This window comes from Mastigoproctus giganteus, chromosome 8 (assembly GCF_048544385.1).
Source record: "Mastigoproctus giganteus isolate SK-2022 chromosome 8, ASM4854438v1, whole genome shotgun sequence".
Lineage (NCBI taxonomy): Eukaryota > Metazoa > Arthropoda > Arachnida > Uropygi > Thelyphonidae > Mastigoproctus > Mastigoproctus giganteus.
This window is the reverse complement of record NC_143582.1, coordinates 101,640,153-101,656,348: the sequence shown is the minus strand read 5'-3', so window position 1 is coordinate 101,656,348 and position 16,196 is coordinate 101,640,153. Positions and strand designations below refer to the sequence as shown.

Genomic DNA, 16,196 nt, shown 5'->3' with positions numbered 1-16,196 from the left:
GATGCAAATTCATAATGGGAAGCAATCAGGCAACAACTCAGCGTTGTTATGGGCCTACATGACAGCTTGAAGGACAGGGTGGATGCCCTCGAAGGAACTAAATTGAGGGGCCCATCAAGCTCTCAGCTGCCCACATCAATGCCAGAGCTTGCACTTGGTCATCACTCAACACAGCGGCAACTCCAAGGAAGAATGCGCTGGTCCCACAGGAACTAGTAGTTCTTGGTGACTCTATTGTCAGGGAAACGGGAAACATGCTTTGTAAAATGGATAGGTAGAACAGGACCAGGGTATGTCTGCCAGGGGCAAAGGCTGATGACGTTGTAGAGCGGATATCATCTTTTAAGGGCACAAAAGGTGATATAGTTGCACACGTTGGCACTAATGATATCAAGAGTAGGAGACTGGCAGAATTACTTAACAAGTACAGGTCAATGTTGAAAAAAAAGCTGTGAATTAGGGTTCAATTTGAAAGTGTCTCCAATTCTGCCCAGACACGATAGGAGATAGTATGATGAGAGCCTTGTCGAACAATTCGCCCCTGGAAAGATTGTGCAAGGCTCAAGGGGTAGAATTTTTTTCAACCTAGACTGTACTTGTTAACAGGAGAGACTGCTTCTACAGGGATGGGATACACTTAAATAGAAAGGGTACAAGAATATTTGCTGATTCTATCGAGGCAGTGTTAGGTGGGTCGGAAAACTGCTAGCTTGGGGGGAGACAAAGACTAATAGATTAACAGTAGCCACTGGCAGAGGTGAAAGAGATTCTAGCACTGCTTCTATTGGAATGAGCAGAAAAACAAGAAACAAGAAAGCCTGAAAAACAAGATGCAGGATATTTCAGAGACTGCTGTGAGTCATTGTGGTACAAGTAAACACATGGGTTGTGTCAGGGTAGCTAAGAATAGAAACAGGTGCATGTATACTTGCGTGTACACCAATGCTAGGAGTTTAGTAAATAAATTTAATGAAATTTGGGGTATTGCTCAAAACATTAAAGGCAGATACGGTTGGGATTTCAGAGACGTGGTGTAGCACAGATATAAGGAATGCAGAACTGGAATTTGGAGAGTACAATGTTTACAGAAAGGATAGACAGGATAGGAAAGGAGGAGGGGTTATGCTATTAATTAAGAAACACATAAAATCCAAGGAAGTGAAGCCAGTGGACATCGCTGGACAGTGCAGTGTCGAGTCAGTTTGGTGTGACATAAGCATTGGGAGATCAAAATTGAGAGTAGGAGTGTGCTATTGACCTGTGATGAGCATAATAAGAAACTTTACAGGGAAATAGAGTTGGCCTGTAAATCAGTCTTATAATGGGGGATTTTAATTTCCCAGATATTTCCCATACATCAGCATGTTCGGGAGGCAATTAGAGCAAGTAATACTCTTGATTTGATTATCAGTAGTGATTCTTCATGCATTAAGAATCTGCAGATAAATGAACCACTAGGTAGCAGTGATCACAGTGTGCTGAAGTGTGCTGATTTACTCAAAGAGGTAACTACCATTAGGGGTGAAGAGAAGGATTATTGCTTTCGTACAGGCGACTACGATGGACTGAGACATTATTTAAATTCTATACAGTGGTATCAACTAATGATGTTACCAACAGCAAATTCATAATGGGAAGCACTCAAAGAACTTATCTTGGAAGGCTTTACATATCTAGCCTTATCTAGGCTTTACATACCAACTAAGAAATATTGTTCAAGGCCTAAATGGATGTCAGATGAACTAATGAGACATATGGCAGAGAAGAAAAATGCATGGGATACATACAAGTTGATCTGTAACTAAGTTACAAAGGAGGTTAGGCAGGCGAAGGCAGATTACAAGAAATCTTTCGCAAGGGATGCAAAGAAAAACAGCAGAGTTCTTTACTTATGTAAACTATAGAAGGAAAGGGATTAATCAGATTGGTCCACTTGATATCGATGGGTCAACTGTTGATGATCCTGCTCAGGTAGCTAACAAACTAAATTAATATTTTGCATCGACATTCACACATGAGGAGTTATTCAGCGAGGGGAATGCCAGAGGTGTATTCAACTCTGGCAGTAAGCTAGAGAATCTTGTAATAACTGAGAGTAAAGTGGAGGAGAAATTGTTGAAGATAAATACAAGAAAGGCACCCAGGGTGGATGGGATCTATCCAGTTATATTAAAGGAGGCAGCAAAGGAAGTAAGCAAACCCTTAGCCATAATTATGAGAGCTTCCTTGGACTCAGGGGAGGTACCCATAGACTGGAAATGTGCAAATGTGACCCCAATTCACAAAGGAGGATCAAAGGCTGACACAAGTAATTATAGACCTGTGAGTTTAACTTCTGTTCCAGGAAAATCAATGGAGGCACTGCACGATCATCTAGACAAGACTTCAGTTATAGCTCGGACACAGCATGGTTTTGTTAAGGGGAAGTGTTGCCTGACCAATTTGATTGGATACTATGATGGGAATAACTTTGATATGATAAACTTGGATCTTAGAAAGGCTTTTGATACTGTTGCACCTGGAAGACTGCTGCACAAATTGGAGCAGTGTGGCAATGGAGGCAAGTTGCTGCTATGGATAAAGGGGTGGTTGAGGGGAGAAGACAGAGAGTGGTAATCAATGGACACTGCTCATCGCGGACTAATGTTATTAGTGGAGTCCCTCAGGGTTCAGTGTTGGGTCCATTATTGTTTTCTGTATTTAGAAATGATACTGATGATGGTATATCAAGCTTAATGTCCAAGTTTGCAGATGATACGAAGGTTGGCAGGGTTGTCAAGGACTCTACTGACACTATGCTGCTGCAACAGGTTCTGGAAAGGTTGAGCAGATGGGCTGAGAGGTGGCAAATGAAGTTTAATATTGACAAATGTAAAGTACTACATATGGGAAACAGCAACCCCAGAGCAACGTATCAACTCTGTGGTAATAATCTGACAGTGGTAGAGAATGAAAGGGACCTGGGGGTGGTTTTGCAGGCAGATATGAAGTTCTCTGAGCAGTGCAGACGGGCTGCAAGAGTTTGTTATTTGCTTTTTAGGAGCATTAGCAACTAAGGCCATATTGCTCCGGGATATGCGGTGGTCATTCCCTGACCTTTCCGCATCCTCCGTATTTGGTGGTGACGGGCTCGAACCCCGGTCTAATCAAGAAGCGTGTGCTACGCACTGCTGCTCCTTCCCACCTGGCTACGGAGGCGCCGGCTGCAAGAGTAGGTCCTGGTGTATTGTGAATGATATATAGGAATTGCTCTAGCAGGGATAAGGAGGTGATTATTCCCTTGTATAAGGCAATGGTCAGGCTACACCTAGAGTACTGTATACAGGTCTGTATGCCTGATTTCAAGAAGGATGTAGAGCTGTTGGAACGAGTACAGAGAAGGGCAACAAGATTAGTGAATGGAACAAAGGGGTGCTCTTACGAAGAAAGGCTTAGGTTTTGCAAATATACATTGTCTGGAGATGAGGCACCAGCGAGGTGATCTGATAGAGGTGTATAAAGCCTTGAATGGTTTGAGCATGCTCAATGCTGATGGGATTCTTCCTCTTGCTCAGAATAATCACCTGAGAGGGCATAAATTCAAATTGAGGAAAGACAGATATAGGATAGACATGAAGAAATTTGCCTTTAGCCAGCAGGTGGTTGGTTGGTGGAACAGACTTCCATCCCTTGTCGTGGAAGTTGATAGCCTTAATAAATTTAAGGCTCAGCTGGACAGGTATTTCGAACGAACAGTTTGGCTGATGCTGCATAAGCTTGCTTTCTTGCATCAAATGGCTCTACTAATGCTAATGCTAATTGATCAAATTTATTTACCAACTCCCAGCATTATACATGCACCTGTTCATATTCTTAGCTACCCTAACACAACCCATGTGTTTACTTGTACCACAATGACTCCCAGCAGTCTCTAAAATCCCCTGCATCTTGTTTTCTAGGCTGCTGCTCATTCCAATAGAAGCAGTGCAAGAATTACTTTCACCTCTGCCAGAGACTACTATTAATCTATTAGTCCGTGAACCCCCCACTCTAGCAGTTTTCTGACCCACCTAACACTATCTCGGTAGCATCAGCAAATATTCTTTCACCCTTTCTATTTAACTGTACCCCATCCCTGGAGAAGCAGTCTCTCCTGTTAACAAGCACAGACCAGGCTGAGAAAAATTCTACCCCTTGATCCTTTGCACAATCTTTCCAGGGCCGAACTGATCGACAAGGCTCTCATCATATACTCTCTCCTATAGTGTCTGGGCAGAATTGCAGACACTTTCAAATTCAACCCTAACTCACGGCTTTTTTTCAACAGTGACCTGTACTTGTTTAGTAATTCCGCCGGTCTCCTACTCTTAATATCATTAGTGCCAATGTGTACAACAATATCACCTTTTGTGGCCTTAAATGATGATATCTGCTCTACGAAGTCATGAACCTTTGCCCCTGGCAGACAGATGAATTAGATGCATTTTCTGATTGAAAAACAGCTATAAAAATATTTTGCAGATTTTCTAACTTCCTTTTCTCTTTATAATTTTCTTTTATGGTTTGCAAATCGAGATAATTTTTTGGGAGGCATTTTAAAGGGATATTGATAATTTTTTATATCTAACCTAAAGAGAAACAATCATATTTGAAAAAAAAAAAACTTAAGTAGAACATAATTATAGTAGTCTAGTTTTTGACAAACAACATTGTAACATAAACAAAGGTAGTAACAAAGTATTTAGCTATGGCTGCAGCACCACAATCATGAAAAAGTAACAAAATCACTTCGGCTCTTTAGAACAATCTTTGCAGATGAACAGTTTATTTTATTAGCAATTTAGTTTATTATTCACTTCCTAATAAGTGCAAAATTTCTTGACATGCCAACCTGACAATAATCTGTTTCCCCAAGACCAAGTGACAGGGCATATCACAATACGTTTGAACTAATAATTGATCTGAAAATAAATGAATACTTGAAATATATCGAAAAAGATAATTGTCAGAAGCATTAGAAACCAGAAGAATTATGAAGAATACTTCTCTTTAGCGATCCTACTAGTAGCGCACTAATATTAATTCACGAAATCTATGATGTGCACCTCCACACAGATTTCTCAACTACAACTAATAAACACACTTCAGTAAAATCTCGGAGGACCTAGCCAAGGAAACACAAACTCATTTTATACAAAGTGCTCGTTTATATGATGCAAATAGGATTCTCCTGTGAAAGGATGGGCTTTTCTATATAAATATATTCGTTTATTACAAAATTCAGTTAATATGAATTAAAAAGTTCATTTTCACCCTATGAGAAATATATACTGTATTTATTGTTTGTTTGTTTGTTTGCTTGCTTGGCACAGCTGTCCAATTATTACCCCTATTATTGCCTCTGTTCACTCGGTTCCATACTCCCTGAAGGATGGCACTGACTTGTTAGAAATTACTTTCGTGTAAACAAAACCAGTTTATGGTGTATCTACAACATAAGTGCAACCCATGTTTAGTCTCTAGAGCAAAGTTTCCGGCATCCCCCCCATACTTTACTTTCAACCCATGCACGGTACTAAGTACTATAGGTTTTGATACCTTTCGTGTTTGGGGTTTCCATAAAAAAAAAAAAAATAAATAAGTGCACTCTGAAAAACATTATTATTACTAGACATATAGTGCAAGGAAGCCTGACGTTTATGCTGCACCAGCCAAAAAAAATTTCTGAGTTACCCTGAGAGAGAGTCAGAAGTAGAAGGGAATCACTGAGAAAGAGAAGAATGATGATATCCAGCTCAAGATCCTAGGTGTGCCTAGCCTATACTCACCAGATGTGAGCCCCTGGGCTTAAATTAACAAAACAATAAAAAGTTTTTCTAAGTTGTTTACATACACTCCCTCGCTCTCCAAGGGATTAAGGTGAATTGCAATTGTTACGCCAGTTCAAAGAGTCTTTTGCTACAGTATACAGTAATACAGCGGCTCAAAACCTTTTGGGCTCATGCCTCGCTTGAAGCAAAACATCTATAATTGTGCAATTTCTCATTTTTAATAGGTTACTACAATAATTCAGACTCATGCAAGGTCAAATAATGTGCGAAAATACCTGAACTAATCGCTCGTAGTAATTGGATCCCAAGAATGTGCGAAAGGGAACACTATGCATTCTCTTCATCAAAAATATCCCAAATATTTTCTATATTATTTACATTAATAATACAGATCAAATAGTAGTAGATGTATAATAGTAAAAAAAGAAAATCATTCTTAATACATTTTAATATTTGCCATGGATATCTTCCATAAACTATAACATCGTCTGCGGCTCCCCCGGTAAATTATTATGGGGCCTCCCCAGGGAATCGCAACGGACAGTTTGAGAACCGCTGCAGTAATCTATTTTTTGGGTCATTTTATCTGAGCTGATGTCTTTTTTGGAGCTCATGTCTTTAAAATAAAGGAGTTCATTATTTTTGAAACGGGTTTAAAGGTTTTATCATATTATGATAAAAAATAAAGATATGAAAATGGCAAACCATTTTCGGGAAAATCATCATCATCAGCCATTTTCAATCCACTGCAGGATGAAGGCCTCTCCAGCAACTTTCCAGTTCCTTCTGTTTTGAGCACTGGCCATCCATTTACTACCCACAAACTCATGAATTTCATCTATCCATTTCCAGGTTTTCTTCTAGTTCGTCTTGGATACCATTCTGTTATTTTCTTAGTCCATCTGTCATCATGTCTTCGAGCTATGTGTCCTGCCCAAGACCATTTTAGTTCTTTAGTTTTGATAAGAATGTCCTTTACTTGAGTTTGCTGCCTAATCCATGTGTTTCTCTTCTTATCTAACAGTCTGATTCCCAATATAATTCGTTCCATTCTTCACTATGCAGTTCTCAGCTTCTCTTCCATTCTTTTGGTGAGTGCCCAAGTTTCACTTCCATAAGTCATGGTGGGGAGTATACATTGGTTCATTATTTTACGTTTCAGACAAACTGGGATATTGCTCTTCAGTATGTGACTATATTTTCTGAATGCTATCCATCCAAAATTTATTCTTCTCTTGACTTCCAGCCATTTATCATTATTACAGCTAGTAACTTGTCCTAGATAAGTATATGACTCCATCTTTTCAATTACTGCTCCTTCAATCATTATTTCTCTTTCTGTGGCATACTTGTTCATCATTACTTTTGTTTTAGCCATATTCATCTTTAGTCCAAAATCCTTACTAACTGTGCATAACTGATTAAGATTTTCCTTTAATTCTTTGGGATCATGGCTTATGACCACAAGTCATCTGCAAATCGTAAATGGTTTAGGTACTCTCCGTTCACACTGACTCCTTTCTGCGACCAGTCTAATCTTCTGAAAGCTTCCTCAAGGGCAGCAGTAAACAGCTTCGGAGATATTGTGTCTCCTTGTCGAACTCCTTTCTCGATTTTAAATTTGCTACTGTCTTTGTCTAGTCTAATAAAGGAGGTAGTACTCTCATATCTTTTCTTCAAAATCATAATATATGGGTTTTTTTTTTTAGGAGCATTAGCAACTAAGGCCATATTGCTCCGGGATATGCGGTGGTCATTCCCTGACCTTTCCGCATCTTCCGTATTTGGTGGTGACGGGCTCGAACCCCGGTCTAATCATGAAGCGTGTGCTACGCACTGCTGCTCCTTCCCACCTGGCTACGGAGGCGCAATATATGGGGTATCTATGCCTTGTCTTTGCAGTGCCTTATGCTGTATGGAGTCAAATGCCTTTTCATAATCCACAAATGCCAGGCATAATGGTGTTTTATATTCATTTGCTTTCTTCATTAGCTGCGATATTACATGAATGTGATATATAGTTGGGAATCCTGTCTTAAAGCCAGTTTGCTCTTTCGGTTGATTCTCATCCTAATCTGTTAGTAACGACCCTTGCGAACAACTTGTAGATATGGGATAACAAGGTAATTGGTCTATAATTTCCGATTTCTGATTTATCTCCTTTCTTATGCAGCAAAACTATCTGCCATAGGCTTCTGTGTCACCTGCTAATTTATATATATCCCATGCATTTTTCTTCTCTATGAGCCTGACTAGTTCATCCTGACATCCATTTAGGCCTAAATACTGAACAGTATTTCTTATTTGGTTTGAAAAGCCTAGTAGCTTCCATGGATTAATTCCTTGAAGGCCTCCCATTTAGAATTCACTGTTTTTAACATGATCAGACCGCTGTAGTCACCTTTTTGAAAACAAAAACACTTACCTTTACCCTTGATTGTAGTTATATCTTTAAGTAAATTCCACATCAATACACTGTGATAACTGTCAACTAGTGGTTCCTTTATCTGCAAATTCCTAATGCATGAGTCATCACTTCAGATATTCAGATCAAGAGTATTATCCCTCCCTCTGATTGCCCCTCGAACATGTTGCTGTAGAAAACAATCCTCCAATAAATCCACAAAAGTCTTCCTACCGTGTGAGTGAGTGACCAACCCACACGTTCCAATCAATATCTGGAAAGTTAAATTCCCCCATTACACGACATCCTGATTTATTGGCCCACTATTTTTCTGCAACTCTTCATTGTACTCATCAGAGACATTAGGCCTATAATACACTCCTCTCATTTTCCCTTTCCCAGTGTTTATGTCACACCAAACAGACTCAACATTGTACTGTCCACCCATGTCAACTGGATGGACTTCCTTAGATTTTATTTGTTTTTTAACTAACAGCATAACCCCTCCTCCCTTCCTACTCTGTCTATTCTTTCTGTGCACTTTGTACTCCCCCAAATTCCTATTCTCCACTGCTTATATCTGTGTGACACCATGTCTCTGATATCCTAACAATATCTGCCTTTGATGCCTTGATCAGAACTTCAAATTCATCAAAATTATTTACTATACTTCTAGCATTGCTGTACATGCACCTGTTTTTACTCTTAGTTAACTTAACACAGCCAATGTATTTATTTGTTCCATGATGACTCCCAGCAGCTCTTGAAATCACCAGCAACTTACTCTCTGCTGCTCATCACAATAGAAGCAGTGTAAGAATCACTTCTGCCTCTGCGTGCGGCTGCTGTTTTAGTCTGTGAATCCCCCCCCCCTAGCTTACACTGTCTCGATAGCATCAGCAAACATTCTTGTACCCTTTCTATTTAAGTGTATCCCATCCCTGCAGAAGCAGTCTCTCCTGTTAGTAAGCACAGACCACGCTGAAAAAAATTTTACCCCTTGAGCCTTGCCCAATCTCTCCGGGCCGAATTTGTTGACAAGGCTCTCATATATACTCTCTCCTATCTTTTGTCACGGCAGAATTTCAGACACTTTCAAATTCAACATTAGCTCGCGACTTTTTTACAATGTTGACTTGTACTTGTTAATTACATCTGCAGTTATCTTAATCTTAAGGTCATTACTGCCAACGTATACAACAATTTCACCTTTTGTGCCCTTAAAAGATGATATCTGCTCTACAGATACAATATCATCAACTTTTGTCCCTGGCCCTATTCCACTTATCTATTTTGCATAATATATTTCCCGTCTCCCTGACAATAGAATCACCAACAATAACTAGTTCCCGTGGGACCAGCACAATCTGCCTTGTAGATTGCCTGGAGGATTAGTATTAGTAAGCAGAAAATTGATATAAGAAAGTAAGCTTATAAAGAATAAGCCGGAAAAAAATAAAAAAATTCCACATCACCTGTCCATACCCTCCACTAGTCCATACCTGTCCATACCCTCCACTTTTCTGAAATTAATCTTAGCCACTTCTGCAACAATAACAACAGATTGAAGCTTGTTTTAAGAATAAATCCCCCCATCACTGCCTGAAGGCAAACTTCATAAATCTACCTTACACCCATCCTACCTAAATTTTAATTTATGCTCCTGCACGTGTGCAGATTGAGCAAGAGGAAGAATGCTATCAGCACTGAGCTTGCTCAATACAAAAGCCATAAATACCTCAATCAGATCACCTTGCTGGTGCCTAATCTCCAGGTGCTGCAATTTGCAGTAGTCCTTCTTGGTAATACCATCCTATTGTTCCCCTCATCAATCTCTGCACCTCGCATCAATCTCTAAGAAGAATGTAGAACATTCTTCTTAGCCTCCAGACCTGTATGCAATACTGAAGATGTGGCCTAACCATTATCTTGTGGAAAGTGATAATTACCTCCTTATCCCTGTTATAAAAATATCTGTATACCTCTGAAAAAACCCCACAAGAGTTGTCTTGGCAGCCTGTCTGCACTTTTAATAGAACTTCATATCTGAATGCACAATTACCTCAGGTCTTTTTTCATTTTCCTATATCCTGAATATTTGAAAATAAAAAATATGAAACACATAAATCAAACAATCCCAGATTAATGTACTAATTGTGGTAACGTTAATCTGGGATTGTTTGTTCTCCACTCTCTATATGTCTGTGTTAAACTTTGACTGCCATTTCTCAGCCAATCAGCCCAATTTTTCTAGATCTTGTTGCAGTAGCTTACTTGATTATTGTCATTAACCACTCTGCCTGCCTTTGTATCATCTGGAAAATTAGACATAAGCCTGATATACCTTCATCAATATCATTTCTAAATAGGCTTAGCACTGAACCCTGGGGGACACCTCCAATAACGTTAATCCACAAAGAGCAGTATCAATTGATAACCAATCTCCGTCTTTTTCCAATCAACTATTCCTTTATTCACAGCAGTAACTTGCCAATAATTCCACACTATTTGTACAGCAATCTTTTATGTGCAAAAGTATCAAAAGCTTTCTTGAAATTTAAGTACAGTGAAACCTCGATAAGCTACCACCTCCTCAATGAGAACACCTTTACAAAGGTGTTCTCATTGAGAACACCTTTGTAAAGATCTTACCTGTCAGATCGCCAATATGGCTGCCGTTACGAGTAGACACACTTTTAAGAGCTCCTGATTTTTGTGTTAAAATATGAGTTTTAAGTGTTTAGTTTGCCAAGAAAAGAAAAGAATCCTCAGATGAATGTCTTATGAATGATGTGAGGATTCCCTGGGTGAGACAATTTTGTAAACTATAGGGAATTTGGCAAATTACCAGCATTTTTATCTGTGTTCTTTGTTTGCCAGACTACAATGGTCACCATTTAAGGGTGATATTGTTGTACACTAATAATATTAAGAGTAGGAGACCGGCGGAATTACTTAACAAGTACATGTCAATGTTGAAAAAAAGCCGTGAGTTAGGGTTGAATTTGAAAGTGTTTGCAATTCTGCCCACATACGATAGGAGGGAGTATGATGAGAGCCTTGTCAATCAATTCGGCCCTGGAGAGATTGTGCAAGGCTCAAGGGGTAGGATTTTTCTCAGCCTGGTCTGTGCTTGTTAACAGGAGAGAACTGCTTCTACAGGGATGGGATACACTTAAATAGAAAGGGTTTAAGAACCCTTTCTTAAATAGAAGGGGTTTAAGAAGGTTTTCCGACCCACCTAACTCTGCTTCGATAGTGTCAGCTATCGAAGCAGAGTTAGGTGGGTCGAAAAACTGCTACCTTGGAGTCCCTCCAAGCTAGCTGTTTTCCGCTACCAGTTTTGTGTCCCACATGGACTAATGGATTGACAGTAGCGGCTGGAAGAGGTGAAATTGATTCTTCCACTGCTTCTATTGAAATACAATTGAGCAGCAGCCTGGAAAGCAGGGCAATGGGCATTTCCAGGACTGCTGGGAGCCATAGTGGAACAAATAAATACATGGACTGTGTAACTAAGAGTAGAAACAGGTACATGTATACTTGCATGTACATCAATGCTAGGAGTATAGTTAATAAATTTGATGAGCTTGAAGTGCTAGTCAAGACAACAAAGGCAGATATTGTTTGGATATCAGATATAGGCAGTGCAGAATTGGAATTTGGGGAGTACAATGTGTACAGAAAGGATAGACAGGACAGGAAGGGTTATGCTGTTAGTTAAGACACACAAAATCTAAGGAAGAGTATCCAATTGATGTTGGTGGACAATGAAATGTTGAGTCTGTTTGGTGTGACATAAGCATTGGGAAAGGAAAAATTAGAGTAGGTGTGTGTTATAGGCCAAATGAATCTGATGAGTATAATGAGAAATTGTGCAGAGAAATAGAGTGGACCAGTAAATCAGAGTGTCTTCTAATGGGGGATTTTAATTTCTCAGAAATTGACTGGAATTTGTGGGTTGGTCACTCAACACACTAGCAAGGCTTTTGTGGATTTATTGGATGATTGTTTTCTACAGCAGCATGTTTGGGAGGCAAATGGAGGGGGTAATACTCTTGATCTGATTATCAGTAGTGATCTTCATGCATTAAGAATCTACAGATAAAGGAACCACTAGGTGGCAGTGATCACAGTGTGCTGAAGTGGGATTTACTCAAAGAGGTAACTACCATCAGGGGTAAAGAGAAGGGTTTTTGCTTTCGTAAAGGTGACTACGGTGGTCTCAGACAGTATTTAAATTCTATATGGACAACTGATGATGTTACCAACAGCAAATTCAAAATGGGAAGCATTCAAAGAATTAATCTTGGGACTACTAGGCTTTTCATACCAACTAAGAAATATTGTTCAAATTTAGGCCTAAATGGATGTTAGATGAATTAATTAGACATGTGACAGAAAAAAAAATGCATGGGATTCATATAAATTAACAGGTGGCAGAGAAGCCTAGATATAGATATAAACTGGTCTGTAACCAAGTCACAAACGAGGTTAGGCAGGCAAAGGTACACGAGAAATCTTTGGCAAAGTATGCAAAGAAAAACAGCAAAGAGTTCTTCATTTATGTAAACTCTAGAAGGATGGGGATGTATCAGATTGGTCCACTTGATATCAATGGTTCAACTGTTGATGATCCTGCTCAGGTGGCTAACAAACTAAATGAATATTTTTCATCTACATTCACACATAAGGAGTTATTCAGGGAGGGGAATGTCAGGTGTATTAAACTCTGGCAGTAAGCTAGAAAACCATGTAATAACTGAGAGTAAAGTGGAGGAAAAATTGTTGAAGATAAACATAAGAAAGGCACCTGGGGTGGATGGAATCTATCCAGTTATATTAAAGAAGGCAGCAAAGGAAGTAAGCAAACCCTTAGCAATAATTATGAGAGCTTCCTTGGACTCAGGGGAGGCATTCATGGACTGGAGATGTGCAAATGTGACCCCAATCCACAAAGGAGGATCAAAGAGAGAGACAGGTAATTACAGACCTGTTAGTTTAACTTCTGTTCCAGGGAAAATAATGGAGGCACTGGTTAAAGAAGCACTGCAGGATCATCTAGACAAGACTTCAGTTATAGCTCGGACACAGCATGTGTTTCTTAAGTGGAAGTTTTGTCTGACCAATTTGATTGGATATTATGATGTAGTCACAAAGTAACTGGATGCAAAGAATAATTTTGATATCATATATTTGGATCATAGAAAAGCTTTTGATACTGCTGGACATGGAAGACTGCTGCACAAATTGGAGCTGTGTGGCACTGGAGGCAAATTGCTGCTATGGATAAAGGGATGGTTGAGTGGGAGAAGACAGAGGGTGGTAATCAATGGATACTGCTTTCTGTGGACTAATGTTATTAGTGGAGTCCCCCAGGGTTGCAGCCCCCAAAAGAAACGGGGTGTCAATTTATATTTGACATAGATAAAGTCATCACCGATGAAATATAACGTAATGTACAAGGACATCTCCTGGGCCTGGACAAGGGTGACCTTCTTATGCTCAGATACTCAACCAAGCCAAGATTCCAAAATGGAGTAAACTGGATAGTGGAACTAGTGCCAATTGTCTGGCCTATCTTAAAAGATCAAATTTATATTAACTGGGGCAGTCACTGCTAGGGCTTACAATCCGGTCAAAATCTTAATACCGCTATTCCAAAAACAAACGTTTTTCTCAATAAATTTTGATGACAATTAGATGCAATAAAGTAAGGAAAAAAACAAGTACTGTAATTACTTGAATTCATGTTTTAAATAAACTTTTATTGCAATAATAAATATTCTGAAAAAAATCATCATAATACAATTATTCTAAAAACAAAAAAAAATACATATTGTTACTGCAAAGTTTAGTTATGTTTAAGCATCCACACTACCTGTCCGAATAAAGTGACCCCTTAAGAAACATAAGCAATCAATGGTATGATTGTTTAAAATGTATCTAATTTTGGTACATACAGTATTTTATTAATGGCAGAAAACGTCCTTTCGGATTCTATTTTGGTACTGTTGTACTGAGATAATCGTAGATGATCTCAGTCCATATTTTCTAGGCTTTGAACTTTTTTTAGCAAAAATAGTTAAAAGCATTTCATTAATTTCTGACTCAAATTCATCTTTTAAAATCTCATTGGAGTCAGGCAATTTCTTATTTTGGAAAAAATTTGTGGAACACTGGTGTTCTGTTCCACATTGGTCTTCCATGGTTGAATTATGTTCATCATTTATTGAAGGAGAAAGATGTTTTATTAAGCGAAGCATAATTTTCACTATAGTATCTTTACTAAGTCTGGGAGAGAGAAAAGAGTGGGGATAAAGAATAAAGAAGAGAGCAAAGAGTGCAGCTAAGGAATTCTTCATATATATAAATGCAAAGAACAGGACTAATCAGATTGGACCCTTATGTAATGTACGTGGGACAGTATTAGATAAAATAGCTGAAGTTGCAAATGAACTCAACAGTTACTTTGCATCGATATTTACATAAAAAAACAGTTTGTGTCAATAAGATATTATGCAAGTGAAGTTGAAAAAAATGTAATTAATGATGTTGAAATTTCAAATGATTATTTAATGAGAACTTTCGCACCTACAGGCATGTAAAACTCCTGTGGTTGATGGCATATACCCTATAATCTTAAAGGAGACGGTTCAATGCTCTAAATATGAGCATTGAACCATTAAGGCTAGTTATGAGAGCATCACTGGACTCAGGAGAGATTCCATTGGATTGGTGTAAATCGGAACATAAAAGCAGTTCTAGAAGTGTAACGGGAAATTACTGACCGGCCAGTCTAACTTCAGTAGTAGGTAAAATCATGGAGGCAATGATCAAGGGTGGAATTCAGAATCATTGAGATGGAAATGAAATTCTGTAGGATACACAGCATGGTTTTGTAAAGGAAAGATCATGTTTAACAAATCTGGTTAGCCATTTTGACGGGTCACTCGGTGAGCTAGATTTAGGGAATAATTTTGACATGTTTATTTGGATTTCAGCAAAGCATCTGACTCAGTCCCACACGAGTGGTTACTTTATAAGTTGGAGCAGGCTGGAATCATAGGGAAAATCCTTCAATGGATAGCATGATGGCTTGAGGGCACCAGGCAGAGGATTGTGATAATTGTTTATTCCTCAGATTGGGTCAATGTAAGAAGTGGGGTTCCCCAAGGATCAGTATAAGGACTGCTGTTGTTTTTGATTATCTTAAATGACATCTATGAAGGGATGGAGGGTGTGAGGTCTAAACTTGCAGATGATGTAAAGGTCAGTAGAGTAGTTAATGATCACCGCCAAGTAGAGCTTCTTCACAGTGACCTAGATAGAGTTCCGGAATGGTCAGAAAAGTGGCAGCTATGCTTTAATTCAGCAAAATGCAAGGTCTTACACCTGGGGAACAGCAACTCCAAAATAACTTATACACTTGGTGGAGTTGAACTGAAGCGAGTAGTGGAGGAACAGGACTTGGGAGTTATGATACGGTCAGACATTAATTTGTCCGAGAATTGTAGACAGGTAGCAATGTTGCATGGTGTCCTATCGATGATTTATCGAACATTTGCTAGTAGAGATAACAACGTCATAATCACATATAGGTGATTTTATAACTTATGTGATTAAATTATAAACAATTATTTTTTTAAAATTAGTACCGGAAAAAAAATGACGGGATCCCGGTATTGTAAGCCCTAGTCACTGTTTTAGGGAGCACGTGACTGCCCCAAGATGCTATAAATGCTGTAAATTTGGCCATACTTCACACACCTGTGCCCAGCCTGTCAGGACCTGTGGCCACTGTGCTGAGAAAGGACATGAATATAACACATACCCTAACAAGGAATCTGAGCCAGTCTGTGCAAACTGTAAAAGTAATAAAATAGACCATCACCACAGTACCGTCTTAACGCATGGGCACACAAGGCACTTGCCTAGGACCCATGATTCTAGGGGCCCATGGTGAATTTATCGCCAACTGA

At 39.1% G+C, this 16,196-nt stretch overlaps 1 protein-coding gene across 4 annotated transcripts in view; it reads right to left on the bottom strand.

Annotated features, from left to right (window-relative positions):
- The window catches only part of LOC150081741 (ATP-dependent RNA helicase DDX55), a 596,429-nt gene that overhangs the window by 18,796 nt on the left and 561,437 nt on the right, over window positions 1-16,196 (bottom strand). Inside the window, exon 17 of one of the 4 annotated variants that reach the window (XM_090378844.1) lies at window positions 4,867-4,940. The exons of the other annotated variants lie outside the window; for them this stretch is intronic. Coding sequence (XP_090234970.1) covers window positions 4,929-4,940 — 12 coding nt within the window. The 3' untranslated portion in view covers window positions 4,867-4,928. Of the gene's footprint in view, window positions 1-4,866; window positions 4,941-16,196 lie in introns of those variants that run through there. 4 annotated transcript variants of the gene reach the window in all.